Below are 16486 nucleotides of genomic sequence, written 5' to 3' on the forward strand. Positions count from 1 at the left end.
TTCAGTGCCCAGCCACCCTCTGGGTGAAGAATCTTTTTCTAATATCCAACCCAAACCTCCTCTGACACAACTTCAGGCCATTCCCTGGGGTCCTGCAACTGGTCACCACAGAGAAGAGATCAATGCCTGCCCCTCCTCTTCCCCTCACAAGGAAGTTGTAACTGCAGTGAGGTCTCCCCTCAGTCTCCTCCAACTGAACATACCACGTGCCCTCAGCTGCTCCTCACACGGCTTCCCCTCAAGGCCCTTCAACACTTTCACTGCCCTCCTTTGGACACTCTCTAATAGCTTAATGTCTTTCTTGTATTGCTGGGTTAGTACTATTTTTAAGACTTTATAGAAACACAAATTGAGGAGAGCATAAAATAAATCCTGTTTCAGGGTATTAAAAGGAGGGTTTTTCTGAGCCATATAGAAAAGACAGCAAGTATCATCTGCCTTTATACGTCTGTGCTAGCTGATTATGGAAAATATCAAACTTTTAAAAGATTATATTAGATGCCTTTTCCAATTATTCATAAGAAAAAAAGCCAAGTATTTCCATCAAATAATGCTTAATAGTGACTAGGCTGATTATAAACCCTTAAGTCTTACCCTTGGCCTCTTTCCCTTTCCCTTTTGCCTCTCTTTGTTTAACATTCTTGAGATACCCTTGAGGAGAACTTGGAGTCATCTCTTCAGGAAGAGGTGAACGAGGAGTGGTGGTGCTATTTTCGTTGCTTGGTTTGTGTACTGGAGAAGAGTGTGTGGAAGCAGAAGGACTTGACTCCAGAGGACTTTCTGTGCTTTCTCTTTTTTCCAGCTTTTCACTCTTTCGATCTGAGTCATCCAGGCGTGGGAGAGGTAATTTTTCACTTGTTTCTAAGGTCTTGGTTAGGTACATAGTGGAAAGTTCTCTGTTGAGAACAGTATCTTCTGAATCCTCATCCTTCAACAAAGTCAAAAGTCATTTTATAATAAACATGACATATACTCATTTACTGTATGATCTTTTACCAGGATGGAAGGATATGCTATGCTACACAAAGTTGATCAGTTCTAAACATGTCAGAGTTCACATATATGGTATGAACCCAAAAAGGGTTTTTTCCCTTGATACAGCATAAAAATATGATGCTTTGGCACAGCCTGAATGAAGCATGGACAACACTTAAAATTGCAAATACCGATAAAACTCAACACATATTCAGGTTCCTGTATGCATAATTATCTACCAATATCAGTACCTGTAGATTTGCAGTCTGTTGTCCAGCCCCAAGAGATTCTTTCAGCTTTGATCGAGAAGGTGGTTGGCGTTTCACTTTCAAAGCAAGCTGAGCTTTTGCTTTGTGGGCACTGGTGTCTAATCTGGGAGTATCCCCAACAAAAGCATCAAAATCTGCAACAAATAGGAACTTCTTTAAAAAACCAAACAAATAAAATAGCACAAACTGGTAGGCAAGTTCACCAACCCACCGTCCAGAAAAATATTCAGAATTTAGATCAGAATTATTCTACCTGTTAACCATTACTATATGAAAATACTCTTTATATTATACTACACTATTTAAACACATTCTGATAGCAATTTCTAGTTAATTTGAAATACACTTCTACTCAACTTCTTCAATTAAAAATATAAAATCCAACAGAATATAATTGTATTATGGCTTGAAAACTGAATTTTATTTTCAAATAGATGAAAATTTGTGCCCTGAGTGTGTTTTCCTATTCTCGTTCTTTAAGACAGAAACTCACATAAGCATTTATCACATATTTTAAAAATATGATTCTTACTTGAGCCTCCACCTGATATTTTATAACTTTCTGGGCACAAAATTAAAAGGAAAAAACCATAGCAAGTTTTGCTGTAAATCACAGCTTAAAATTAATGGGATTTTAACTGACATATCTCAGTGTTTTAGTCCCACTAACATTTTTGATTTCACTGACAGAGAATCTGAGGAACAGTTAAAATGGTTGTCTCTCCATCTGTCTCCTCTTTCCCACAACATTTAAGAAATACATTACAACAATACTGAAAATGTTGGGGGAACCTAAACTCAGCTATCCACACTGGCTCAGGTCAAATATTTACCCAGTCACTATGAAATAGCAAACACTTCACTTCTCGTAAGAACAAAAAAACCAATACACATGTAAATCCTCCTCATTTTTGTTATATGCAAACCAAAAATCCTACAACCTACTTACCAGAAATGAGCATATCTAAAGAATTTATTCTTTCTTCTATTGATTTGGTTTCTTTTTCATTTCCTTCTTTTATCTTTGACTGTTCGTTAGGTTGGCCCGGACTTTGACAGCCATCTTCCAATAAGCTGCCACGTTCAAAAACATAAGGCATTTTCTCATATACTTTTAATTTAGTTTCAAGTTCCGAAATCTGCAAGAATTAAAATTCAGAAGTGAGATACAACTCTCCAAAAATTCAGAAGTTTATTTCAAAATATAATATTGCTTTACTTTTTCCTGATATATTTTCAGTTGTTCTGCATATTTCTGGTCTCTCTCTTCAAGTAACCTTGAATGCTCTTCTTCTTTCTTCATAAATTCTATTTCTCTGGTGAAAGAAATATGTATATATCTATGAAACAGTAATACACAGAAATGTAGAAAAATACATAAAATAGAAATATGCACAACTGCATTTACTAAAAAGCATTCCACTAGTAAATGGAGACAAAAATCAGCCTGTAAGGTATAACAGATTCGTTAATCTTGTAATGTCATAAAATGACCTATGTATTTGTATGCTTCTTCTGTCTTCAAAAGAAAATACATATGACTGTCATTTACTCTGGGCAGAAAAAGGATGTGTGGCAACACTTTTTCTGCAAAGTTACAACCATCTCTCAACTTTTAAAAGTGGCAAGTTGTATACACATTTAAGCCTGAAATACATGCACAACTCCAATCATTACATCTTACTCTTTTCCACAAAGATACATGCACACACAGTATTTTCCTTCCAAAAGCAATGGTAAAATTCTTTGTAGGAAAATAAATTGCATTTCAAGTTTCTACTTGGTTCATCCTACAGAAATTGCAATGGCTGAGTTTTACAAAAAGAAACAATGACTATGAAAAGGAAACAAAAATAAAAGTTGGGTTTGGCTGCATCATATGGAATGACATATAAAACCAGGAAATAAGCATAAAACATCTACAAAATATGCAAAAGCTTCAGGGACAGTCAAATGAATAATGGGAATTTGCTTAACAGTGAAGAAATGGAAACTAGCATGTTAGCAGTCGTCTTAACGTACTTTGAACTTCCATGCGGATAAGCTTGGGAGGAGAGGGGAAAGGAGACCTTTAAAAAGATCACCAACCAGCACAAAAATGTACTGTTAAAAGTAACATTTCTGGATGTGAACTACAGAGCAAAAGACCATATAAACTGCCTTTAAAAATAAATAGCAAGTAGAGAAACTGGGGACAAGAGAATTATATGCTTACAGTAACTATCAAAAGCAACAGTTGTGTTCTGTATTATCAAGACACATCTACAAATATTTTGCAATTAGCTGTTGTTTAGCTAAGAGGAAAGAAGGTAGAACAATTAGACACAACTGCAGGACAAGAGCATTCGAGTCTTATACAGGTGTATCTAATAAGCAATATTATTCCTACTCCAAACCCATTAACAGATTGAAGATACTGTTTTCATGCTGCCATTTTATTGGGCTAGATACATATCCTAAACTCAATTTTTCTCATAATTTCTGTTACTCCCCCTACAAAATATAACTTCTAACTCAGACTGAATCACATGTATCTGACTTTTATTAAATATCCTCTGATGCCTACTCTATCTGGAACATATAAATCAGTCAAAGGGTTTTCCACAAACAGCAAATTTTCCACAAACACCTCATGTCAAATTTCAAGTAGTCCTTCCAAAAGTATAGATGTATTACAGCTTCTCAACTAAGTTGTTTTAAAAAAATTGTTATTGAAATATTAAATAATTGTTCCTAAGGTAAGAATCAAAAGCAACAGCAAAATTTCTGGAGAACCTTTTCAGAAGTCGGTGACTTAAGGTATGGAAGAATTCAGCATTTATAGCTCACTGCTTCCCTAAACTCTGATAAATGAAAACAAAGCACATTAAGTGAATCCTACCCCTGGGTATTGTTGACAGCTTTCCCTATAATGTACAAAACATACAAGCAATAAATAGAGACCTAGTATTTTGGGGTACTTACTTTTGTTGGTAATCTTTAAGCAATTTCTTGGCCTTGCTGTATTTCTTTTCAAGGGCATCACATTGTTCTTGAGTCTCTTTAAGATGCTCATTCACTGTTTTGCATAAATTTTGTGCCTCTAACCAGTAGGTCTCTAACTTTTTAATTTTCTCTTTGCTTTCATCCAAGTTTTGCTGCAGCTGGGCTCGATTAAATTTCCATTCATTTTTTTCAGCTTCAACAATTTTTAACTGAAAAGATTAATACTTAAGGAATTAATCTAAACTAAAAGATGAAATAAAAATCAGTTGCTCATACATGTTTAAGTAGAGAATAGCTAATAACAATTACATACTTATCAGTAACATTAAAACCAGACACAACTGTTAAAGTAATCATGTCAACTGTTCCAACCCTTGCTAATCCAAGCAAGTTTAGCACTGAAACCCAAGAGCTTTTCACTGCTTCCTCATTGGTATCACTTTTTTTCTAGAGAGATAAAATAAGCAGTACCATTATTGTCAGTTTATATTGTTCCAGATCTCACTTTATCTTTAGCTCCAGAGAGTCCTATTTTGAATACCTTCAAAGGCAATCAGAGATAAAGAATAATAACCTGTATAAGACAAGCTCCCTGTCCTACTACTTTGTTATCAATCACTTTTTGAATAAAGCTAATGAGACCAGATGATCTTCCCTGGTATTTTATATGTGACTGGAGTGCCCTGTTGGATGGTTACAGGCTCTTCAGGAGGGATAGGCAGGGCAGAAGAGGCAGAGGCAAGGCACTATATGTAATGAAGGGTTAGAATGTATGGAGCTCACAGTTGGCAATGCACAGTTGGGAGCCTCTGGGTAAGAATCAAGTGACAAACAAAAAATGCAGATGTCATTGCGGGAGTCTGCTACAGACCTCCTGTCCACGATGACGATGCCAACAAATTATTCTCTGAGGAACTGAGGGACACTGTCAAATCAACCTGCCCTTGCCCTTATGGGGGACTTCGGCTTGCCAGAAATTAACTGGGAGCATCACACAACTGGTACAGCCCAAGCCAGAAGACTCCTAAAAACCTGGATGACAAAAGTCCTAAGGGAGCTGACTCGGAAAGATGCCCTCCTTGATCTGCTGCTTGTCAACAGAGGGGATCTCGTCAGTGAAGTGGAGATTGGTGGTCGTGTAAAATCTCTGTTGACAGGAGGAAAAGTGACAGTAAAACCTCAACTCTGAACATGATCACAGCAAATTTCAGGTTGCTCAGGGAACTAGTAAGTATAGTCTCCTGGGAAAACGTTTTTGCAGGTGCTGGTGTCCATCAGTGCTGGTTGCTTTTCAAACATCACCTCCTAAGGGCACAGGAACAGCAATTCCCAAATGCTGGAAATCAAGCAGGTCAGGCAGAAGGCTGGCTTGGCTGAGTAGGCATCTTTTCTTGGAAATAAGGGGATTGTCCCACTCTGCTCTGCACTGGGGCGGCCTCACCTTGAATACTGTGTGCAGTTTTGGGCACCACAATATAAGAAAGACATTAAGATACTAGAGAGTGTCCAAAGGAGGGTAACAAAGGTGGTGAAGGGCCTTGAGGGGAAGTTGTGTGAGGAGCAGCTGAGGGCACGTTGGAGGAGACTGAGGGGAGACCTCACTGCAGTTACAACTTCCTTGTGAGAGGAAGAGGAGGGGCAGGCATTGATCTTTTCTCTGTGGTGACCAGTTACAGGACCCCAGGGAATGGCCTGAAGTTGCGTCCAGGAAGGTTTAGGTTGGATATTAAAAAGAGGTTCTTCACTTAGAGGGTGGTTGGATGCTGGAACATGCTCCCCAGGGAAGCGGTCACAGCACCAAGACTGCCAGAGTTCAAAAGAAGCATTTGGACAATGCTCTCAGGCACTGGTGTGACTCTTGAATGAATCCTCACCAAAAAAAAAAGCTGAAACAAACTCTCTGCCCAGAACAGGTCAGAAATTTGAGGACGGAAAGAGGGGAAACAGGATAACAGAAATAACTTTCTGGTAACAGAAAGACAGCCACAAACCCTTGTCTGCAAGAACCAAATCTAAACTCAAATCAGCCAAGTTTTATCCAGTGATAATGTTCTCATATTTGTTTAGGAGCTTGTTTCATACAGTACTCCACTATATTCAGCTACTCTACGTAGTAATACTGAATCATTCATTTTGTAAGGGCACAGAGGGGATTTTGGGGCCAGGATTTTTTTACTGGTTTGTGTAGGTTTTGTTGTATTTTTTCTTTATTTTTAATTTGAGCGTAGCTCTTCAGCTTAGTCTGTCTAGCACAATGCTGAAGGTTCCTAAAGCCTAAATGGATTCTGCCTTCTCCATTCAGCTTATTCCTGGTAAAATCAGTAGCCACAGAAATAAGAAAAATCCCAAAGCAAACCACCCAACAAAAAACCACCCAACCAAATAGTAAGACTCTTTGAAAACTTACTTTCTCCTTCAATTGATTCACTTCAGCTACTGTTACTGCATGTTTTAACTGCAGCTGAAATAAAGGAAAGAAATTGTATGAGTACAAAAAATTACATGTGACATGCTAGTTTTAAGAATTTCTCCATGATTCCCTTTTTCTGCAAACCATTTTTATAGTGGCATCAAGTCAACTTAATTATTTATCAATTATAGAAGTAATCATGGGCTTTTATTAAAAAAAAACAAAAACAAACCAAAATTAGCTCAAATTAATCCCCCCAAAAGTTCCACGGTAATGAATACATAACCTCCCATTGTATTGAGAAAACCGAGGAGATTAAAATAATGTTTCAAGGTGCCAGGAAAATGACAAGGCAGCAAAGCACTTATGATGACAACTGGTACACAGACTCAAGTAAAAATTTAACAGTACTAAATATTTTTACATTCAGCACTTATAAATAAACGTGCTGGTTTTAAAATTAAACCATGTATTTTTACACCACAAATCTTTATAGGATTATTAGAAATGGAAAAGCTACATGTAAGCCAAATGTAAAGATTTTTTTTAACAAGTATTAATTATTTCTTGTATCTCACTTTCCATCTGTAACCCTGTGGGGTTTTTTTTTTGGCAAGGCATGGTGTACCAAACACAATTAAAACTAGGGAATCCATGACTATTCTTCATTTAGATTATGTTAGTAACAGCACAGTAATGATTCTAGATGAGAATATAATTCCTTCCCAAATAAACATAGCACTTAGCAAAAGACACTGCAGCCTACTATTATGCTTCTTAACCTAGAAAAATTGTAAATGTTCTCTAGAGATCAACAGCCTGCAATTTCTACTTCCTCAATGACATCATCAACATTATCAAGAGAACAAACTTAAAGGGATCTGCAAAACACCAATCCTTCACGAAAATAATCTGATGTAGCATCAAATGGCATTTGACAAAACAGTTTCTCTGCAGTATATTTTTCTCCTCCCAGAGTGAAAATGACAGGCACTTAATTCTACCAAAGAAGCCTGGACCCCTAAATGCCAAACGACTGTACCACTTAAATCCCTGACTAAATCCCACAGCCCTGAATAAAGCAAATATGCTCCTTTATAAAAACCTTGGGAAAAGGGAACTATACTATTTGCAATTATATTAAGTTGCAATTCACAGTCTGGAATGCCCTATTGGGTTTGCAAATCCACTACTTCTAAAAAATACACCATAAAAACACCCTCCAAGCCAAAAATGTGCCTACCTACAGAATCAAGTGCTTTTATGTACACAGAGATTTCCTAGAAGACTGCAGGAACTAAAATGAGAGATTAGATATGTATATCTTGTCTTCCTGAAGGACATCTCACAACAACACTTGAGACCATTCAGAAAGGGCATACTTGCCTCCATGCTCTCCTCTGCAGCTAAAGCCATTCTGCTGTGCAGCAAATACGTGCAAAGGGCAATGGGCCAAAGAAGAACTAAGAGAAGCATCCTATCTATCCCATGCAATGTTCAGACATAACAAGCATAGAGCAGTGCTGGGTTCTAATGTCTATTTCCAAGGGCTTTTTTAAATTTAATTTAAATCAACAGACCACTTAATGTACATTTGCATAGGGAAACTGGGATAAAAAAATAACAGAAGATCTACATTTCAATGGACAAAACAGAAAGATTTGCTGGTGATGTTGGGAAAAAACAAACCCAAAACCATGAGAGGGACATGAAGGACATATCCAAGTCCTACAAGGTTCAGATGCTCCCCAGTGCAAAGAATATTCAAGAAACTGCTACAACACCTCTTTAAATTTAAGAAGAGACTCTGCTGAATCCATATCCAGTAGTAAACCAATGTCTTCGTTTTCAGGAAGATCAAAAACTTCTACAGATTTCCCATGTAAATGTGACTCATATGTATCCTCCTCATCATCATCATAGTCATCATCCTGACAAAATCAAAAAATGACATTCTGTAACGCACACACACATTTGCATTATGGCAGCAACAACCAAAGCACACAATCAAGGAATCCAAACAGCTGCAAAACTTTTCTTGACTAACTACTATTCCTTTTTATTTTCTTGCACCTCTGATAATGTTAAAGATGAATTGCAAACACCTTCATTAAAGTTCCACAAAAGAGAGCAAAGTAAAACATGCACAAAACAATTACACATAGCTGATAGTTAAAAATATATTTTGGATTATTGATAAAGTCAAAATCATGTGCCTGAAGAACAGTAATATATTAAGTTTGTATTTCCCTGTTTTTAACGAGTTGTCTGTTTTATCCTTTTCTGCTTCAGTTTCATTTAAAAACCACATTTATTCCATCAGCAGAAGTTATTGTGTGCAGTGGAAATCATGTACTTTTAAAAACATGTAAGTCTGTAGGATGTTTTACCTGCTCTGTATCATCATGAGCGTAGTGCTGCTCATACAGACATCTCTCTTGCTCTAAGGTCTCACTGATGAGACGGGCTACTTCACTCTCAGCCCCTGGCTTCTCTCTCCCAATCAGAAACCTACAGGAGAAAAACAAATTATCTTCCAGTAAAAAATCATTAGATATGCTTAAGAAATGAGTTTGCCATACTGTTGCCTTCCACAGAATCCTTGGAAATTCTTCATATTATGGTTTTGTATTCTCCATGAATGAAAAATGACAAAACCGAAGTGTTATTTCATAAAAAACGTACGTACCTCACTGTGCCCTTGGTGTTCTTTAATACAGTGGCTGCAAAGAACTGAGTAACTCCCACCAGACTTATGCCATCAACCTCAACAATCTGATCATTTACTTGAATTCTGCAAAATAAATAAATGGTTAGCTATCAGTTAAATAATAATAATATTTTGGCTTGAAGTATTTCTGACAAATATCACTTAAAACTCACTAGTATTTATAATGACAAATTCTGAGCACATTGAAATTCATTGCTTAAAAACAGTCTCCTGATCCTCAGTTACTATGCAAATCACAAATTAAAATTTACACAGTATTAGACTTGATATCTTTTATACTATTTACACAGTGATTGGCGTCCTGGGGTATTAACACGATTTTGTGGCTCATGCCAACCTTTTCTTATATATGCTGTAAGCAGATCTATACTTACTTATCAAAAATGTCCTATAATAAATAATTCCCCATTTTTTAAAAAATGAAGATAAAGCAGGAATGTAATAATCACTCAACTGCATTCAGCTTTTGTACTTTTATTCACAGTATTCAGCATATCTAATAAAAGCAATTGGGATCAGTTACAAATTTGTAAAAAGCATAATCAATTCAATAAAAAAAACTCACCGTCCATCCCTCTGAGCAGCTCCACCATCTGTTATTGTTTTTACAAAAATACCTAGTTTTTCCAGTCCCTGATCAGCACCAACTCCCATTCCAATGATACTGATGCCCAGACCCCTGTCACCTAAGGGATTCAAAAATCTAACATTAGTTGCATGACACATAATGTAACAGTTAGCAGTACTGAGTTGTTTCAAAGCATTTCAAGTCCTTCCACACAAAAAAACCCCAAAAAACCCTGAAAAAAGACAACATATTTTATATTTAGATAGTACTAAGAGCATTTTTGTTCCTAACTTCAATTCAGTATGACAATTTGCACTGTCCAGTTAACATTCACCAAATTCAACAGAACTAGCCACACAATTAAAGCCTAGAAAAACGTTCAAAAATTCAAGAGCTAAGTTCTGGGAATATAGCTTTAAATGGTTTTATCTTTTGTTCACATAGTATCTATTGCAAATGTTCAAGGTTTGATTTGCACCTTTTTCAATTTCCACAGGAAATACTTCCATCTTTTCCACCCTTTTCTCAAGTTCATACTCAGCTGAGGCTGCCACAGGGTCAACTTCTTCATTACGTCTATCATAGTCTTCATTTGAGTAAGTACTGAAAACCTAAGAAAGGTAACAGAAAACTTTTTTAATGTTTTCTCACCTCCTTTCAAACATCATATAATTGAAAGACAATCACAATCAGTAAGGAAATTAAAGTGGTACTTTCAGAGATCTCATTTTCTAAACAACTATCGGTTTAGTAAATACTGCTGCTGTCAGATAGTTTTCAACTTGCACAAAAGTAACATTTTAAAAGTTTCAAAACAATTTCATAAACACATTTGGTGTTGTAAATGTACAAAACAGTTAAAAGAAATCAGTTATCTCCTCTTTGATACAGTGTGACTTTTTTTTTTAGGACTACATTCCACCAAATCCTTCCTCTCTTCTTCCCTCCCCCCACACCATCTGCCAATTGCAGTGTTTCAAACAGATGTAGTTTTCTGATTTTGCAAAGGAATCACGCAGTTTCCCAGGAAAAGGAAATGCCTTGCTACATACATTACTATTTTTAGTAATCACTCCAACTGAATTTCTGGATTGTTAAAAATAAAGAGATAAACAAACAACACAAATTAAGGCAGAAATCTACAAAGGAAGAATGAGGTACATGTAACAGGGTTAATTTTAAACATCAGCATGTTCATTGACTGTATTTAAATTAATAACTTAGGGGGAAAAAAGGAAAAATAATATACCACCCCGCTTATCTTTAAAAACAAGGTTTCTCTGCTAAATGTTTTGCAGGCACCGAGTGTTTTATTCAACATCACTGTAAGACAAAAAACAGTTACGGACTGCAGCTGCAGCAGCCATCTCCCTAATCAAGAACATGCAGTGCTGACACGAAGTTCATTTACACTGGCCTACTAAATTTCTGCAATTTTTGTATTTTGCCACTAAGACTACGTAGACAGGTAACTGCAATCATGTAAGTAAGACAACATTAACCGTAATTAACATTTTCCCTGTGAATTTACATTCACTGGTATATGTGTTAGCTCTGCATGGCAGTAGCCTCAGACACAGCAAAGCAGTTATTGAAACAGGTTATGAAAAAGCAACTAATAGTTACACTATTTCCCATGGGGAGTTAATGCTTTCCCTTCAGACTCCAGCTGGAGATCGGTTTCACACACTCTTCCCAAACCCTGCAAAACATCTACTCCAGAAACGTGGCATGGCCATACAGCTGGTCAAGTAAGCATGGTTAGATCCACTTGGCTGAAAGGGAAGGAAGAAACCCACTTTCAAAAGTCTTATGTTCCCCCCAATAAAGGAACTTTAACACAAAAGTTGTTCTTCCTAAATCTTGCATAAAGGTTAATAAACACCTTTTGACTATTTACAGACATCAGTAGGAAACAACCAAACACAACTGGACAACAAGGGTCACACTTACAGTATGTCTTCCATGAACTTTACAGAATAAATCTGCAAAACAGACAAAGAAAACCATCTAAATGGTCTAAAGTACCCTTACTCTATTATTATCAGAAAAAGGTGGCCAAGTTCCCAAGTTCTTTAATCACCCTTCTTAGTCCCCAAATCAGTAAATTCATGAAGCATTATTCTCCCTTTGGAACAAAACCAGTCTAGTTTGCTTCCTTTCCATCCCAATAGAAAAAGCAATCTCTCTAAAAATATAGTCAAGTTATAATAAGATGAATTTTAAACTGATAATAAAAAGGAAGTTCATGAGGGAACAAGTAATAATTTCTTAGTGAGAATATTTGAGTTCTTGAGAACAAATCAAATACCAGGGCACGAAAAATATCAAGTTTGCTTATAAATTAGTATACATATAATCTAGTCTTAATAGTATGACTAAAATGTCAAAGGTCACTAACTGTCAAATGGCTGAATGAGCAAAATGTGGACAATGGCAGGAGTTCATTTGGGAGACAGTGACAACTATATTTTCCTTATTCTTTATAACTCAGTGGTCTAACTCACAAAGCAGAAGATGATGCAAGTAGCCACTATCTACTGAAGAATTACATTACCGCAGGGATGACTAATTCCTTGCACAACAATTTATAAAGCACTAGAAATTTGAGGGAAGCAAAGTTGCACCATAGCAATAGCATTACATATGCTGCAAGTCTTGGGCTACCAGCACTAAAACATTTCTAGAACTTCTAAAAATTATTTATTATTTTTCCAACTTAAAAGTAATAGAACTGTACTTAGGAGTCTCATGGAATTTGCTAATTTTGATACAAAATTGATAATAGGAATTGATCATCTACTGGGAGTGGATAATAGAATTTAAAACTAGTGGTGCCTTAGGTTCCAGTGATGTTTATAATTGTTATTAATAAAACAATAGCACAAACATATCTATGCAAATGAAGACTACTAATATTTATGCATACTTTTTGCAGCTTTTTAAGTAAAGCTTAGCTGAAATCAATTCTGAATAATTCACTAAGAGAAAGAATTCATACTTTTAAGTAACAGATGAAAGTGTGTGAGAACATTTAAATAATATTCTAAAAACCACAACCTCACAAATAAAAAAAGGTAGCCCCATTTCAAAATGGTAAGAACAATATACCCCCCTCCTAACTTCAGACTTTTAAGAAAAACATCAGTTTACAAGGAACAGAGGAAAACCAAAACTTATAACCAGAAGCCAAACACTGCAATAACAGAAAGAAAAGCAAAAGAACACTACAAAAACTATGACCAAAGAGTCAAGGGAAAAAGACAGAAATTTTTATTGTGTACATGCGGAATCATAATATGATATTCATCTTTTATGAGACAGAAATGGTAAAAATGTTGTTACTAATATAGAAAATGCAAAACAGCTCAGCAAGTTGTCCTCGCAAAGTAGCAAAAGTAACATTTATACACAGTTAAAATGTGGATAATAAGTAATATAAGTTCACAGTTTAGAAGATTGATGAGAAAGCTAAACATGTTCATCCCTGCACTGTGTCTGGCAGGGTTTAGTCACTGAATCAAATGCATTACAGACAAAAGAAATTCTAATCTTACTATTCAGAAGCCACTGCTAGCCAGAGATCATAAAATTATTAGTGTGCAAGTAGTATTTTTAAAAGATATTATTTAGCAAACACAAGTGATTGTCACGACATAGGAGAAAAGAGATTAATTTTACTGTGGAAACCGTGTGAATTTTACAAGCCTTTTATCATAGCTTGTTATATATCCAGGTTGCCCTAACATTAATAACTTTTTAATCCTGTCAAACTATCTGAAAAAATAATTTCCTTTTACACTCAAGACCTTTTTCCTTCAGAATGAATAAAATTAATTTGAATCAAAAATAGTTCTGTTAGAGGGCTGAATTTTTAAGAATTACTTTAATTAAATTGTTAAGACATATAACTGTAAATTTTCAAATATACTTAGTGCTTGAATATACATATTTATTTGGAGACAGAACAAGCTGCATTCTTTACACCAGGAAAATGAACAAATTTTTGAACATGAACAACTCAGTTTTGCACCTCCTGTGAAGGTGTTAATATCAACATCATCAAGGTCAGCACTCAAAGAACACCAATGCAGCCTACTGTCTAAGAGATCCTACTGTTGAGTTCCTGTAACTACAGAGAACTAAAAATCTCCATTTTATTATCTTAGTGCTACCACAGAAAACAGCATTATCACAGAAAAACAACAACCTCACTTACTTCAAACTCTTCACGGACCATAAAAAGGTCAACTTAAGTATTATGTTAGTTTTAGAAGAATATTAATTTTGTTAAAGAGCAAACACTAACTTACCATGTGCTTGCATGAAAGTGCTACAGAGTGATAAACCACTGTCCAAAGACCTCCACTGCCACATTCATTTCTAGTACATAGATTTGTTTGTGCCCGATGAAAAGCAGAACATTACAGAAGTAATTAAGCAGTAAGATTAAGAAATCAGTAACTGCCCAGAAGGGCTTTCAACTATTTGGAACAGAAGCAATATCAGCATCATTTTAAAATTCTCATGTAATACTGCAGTGTTTGCTGGAAAGCCTCAGAGCACCTGCACAGGCAGTGACACCTGCCAGCTGGGAGAGGCTCTGCAGTGTTTCTGACACCCTGGCTGGACTCCACACCCAGCCACGGCTACACCCCTCGGTTCACCTCACTTCTGAAACATGGGGCTCACTTTGAATGGGCAAGTTTACTGACACTCAGTAAAGCCAAACATTCGAAACACAAGTTACAGCTCAGGGAAAATTATTTAATAGTGAACAGTTTCGGCTTTCCAAATTGATGGCCTTTGTGATGCCTGGCAAAATGGGAAGTGCTCAGGCAAACATGAATAATCATTTGAAAGAGCAGCACTGAAGTAGACCTGAAGCATAATGTACACTCTACAGTTTACTCTTACAATCTCCCTCTTCAGTTCAAGTAGACATCTTGTTACCACTACCCATTCTTCCCTCTATTTCCAAAAGCTACATGGTTAGTATTTTATTACCGCTACTTTTTATATTTTAAGTGAGAAGTGTCTATATCTAATTTAAGTCAATTGATGCTATAAAAGTATTACAGAATTGGCACAGAGAAATACCTCGCACACCTTTACTCTTCTTCAAAAAGTTTTCAGAATAGTTAGCAACTGTTGAACAGGTTGATATACAGGCAGGCTGCACACATTTATGTCTTTGATCTTGCAGCTCTGTATGACTTAAAAGCCCCAGCCAAGTCAATTTACATAAGTGAAACCTTGCTTTGGATCTACAGTACAGACAATTTCATATAGACAATTTAATCATAAATAAACCAGGTTTTTAGCCAAGCTCATTATTCTCTATCTAATTCTCAAAAAAAACCAGTAAAGTTTATTCTCTAGTTCCGTATTTCATTGCAGGAGCAAAATCACTGGAGCCAGCTAGAGAACAAAACAGCCAATACAGCATCTATTTCAGTCAGGTTATGCTACCTACTCGAGGAGAAATTCTCTCACTTTCAGGTATTTAATTTTTAAATCCCAGTGGAAGAAATATTGAAACCAGAAAACAGCTTCCATTCAGATGCAGAGCACTGATTTTCTTTCATTTCAGACATTCAAAGAAGAAGTTGAGAGAAGATCCATGATCTCCATCTGTGACCTGGTTGTACTCCTCCACCATCTCCTCTACCAGTTGAGGTGGCATTGCTCTCTGACTGACAAAGAGACTGAAAGACTTCAAAATAAATAGGATATGATCAAAATACTACTCACAATCAAAAAACTACTCACAATACCACATAAAAGGGGGCACCCCCAAAAAATCTTGGCTCCCTTGACTTTGCTTATAAAGAGAGTGATTCAATTACAGACATCCATAAGCTTCACAGGTGTCTTGGTACCCATCAGTTTACACCTGGTAATCCACATAGATATGTGTATTTATTTAGTATTCACCAAAACAGAAATCTTGACCTGATCGAATTTAAACAACAAGCAAATTGGTATGGGGAACTTCAAAAGAATAACAACTAACACAAAAATAGTGTCCATCTGACTCTTTTCTAAAGACCATAAGAAGAAACAACAAAATAACCCTGTTACACCCAATCAACTCAATTAACTAATCTGCATTAATACTGTCATTAGCAATGATCAATACCCCAGATTCGAAAAGGGTCATCTCACTATGCCAAGTTGCATCAGAAGGTGATAGAAGAAAATGATGGAGAAATAAATGTAAAGAATTTGCCATGTTGCATAATACTTTCCTACTCAATAAAAATATAAGAACCCTGTAAAAATTCTGCAACACTGCACCTTTATCTTAAGGTTACAAAATGTGTACTCAGCTAATAGAGGCACACATCTTTTTACTGATGTCCCTCTTAGTGTTCACCTTCTATGTTAGAATTATATGGAAAGGGATAATTGAGTTTTCCATCTCTCCAAAGGTAAACTAGAAACAAGTTTCAGCTACTGCCTGTTCATTCTTTACTAGCCTAGGTCATGTATTCTCAGATGCTAATAACAGAAATCATCATCAAAAAGACACTGAATCTTTCAGC

The 16486-nt window shown here is 36.1% G+C and overlaps 1 protein-coding gene across 8 annotated transcripts in view; it reads right to left on the bottom strand.

The window, feature by feature from the left end:
• LOC127471017 (neurabin-1-like) overlaps positions 1-16486 on the bottom strand; it is a 41510-nt gene that overhangs the window by 15619 nt on the left and 9405 nt on the right. For all 8 annotated transcript variants that reach the window (XR_007904524.1, XR_007904523.1, XM_051787342.1 and 5 more), the window contains 11 exons: positions 10417-10549; positions 9936-10056; positions 9329-9433; positions 9030-9150; positions 8424-8570; positions 6637-6690; positions 4209-4438; positions 2464-2560; positions 2194-2383; positions 1227-1378; positions 595-928 (listed from right to left, as the gene is read on the bottom strand). Coding sequence is in view for 6 of the 8 variants with exons in the window: in XM_051787342.1 (XP_051643302.1) it covers positions 595-928; positions 1227-1378; positions 2194-2383; positions 2464-2560; positions 4209-4438; positions 6637-6690; positions 8424-8570; positions 9030-9150; positions 9329-9433; positions 9936-10056; positions 10417-10549 (1684 nt within the window). In the remaining 2 variants the exon portion in view is untranslated. The remainder of the gene's footprint in view (positions 1-594; positions 929-1226; positions 1379-2193; positions 2384-2463; positions 2561-4208; positions 4439-6636; positions 6691-8423; positions 8571-9029; positions 9151-9328; positions 9434-9935; positions 10057-10416; positions 10550-16486) is intronic.

Source organism: Manacus candei, unplaced genomic scaffold (genome assembly GCF_025592945.1).
Source record: "Manacus candei isolate 608988 ecotype Guabito, Panama unplaced genomic scaffold, ASM2559294v1 h1tg000023l, whole genome shotgun sequence".
NCBI lineage: Eukaryota > Metazoa > Chordata > Aves > Passeriformes > Pipridae > Manacus > Manacus candei.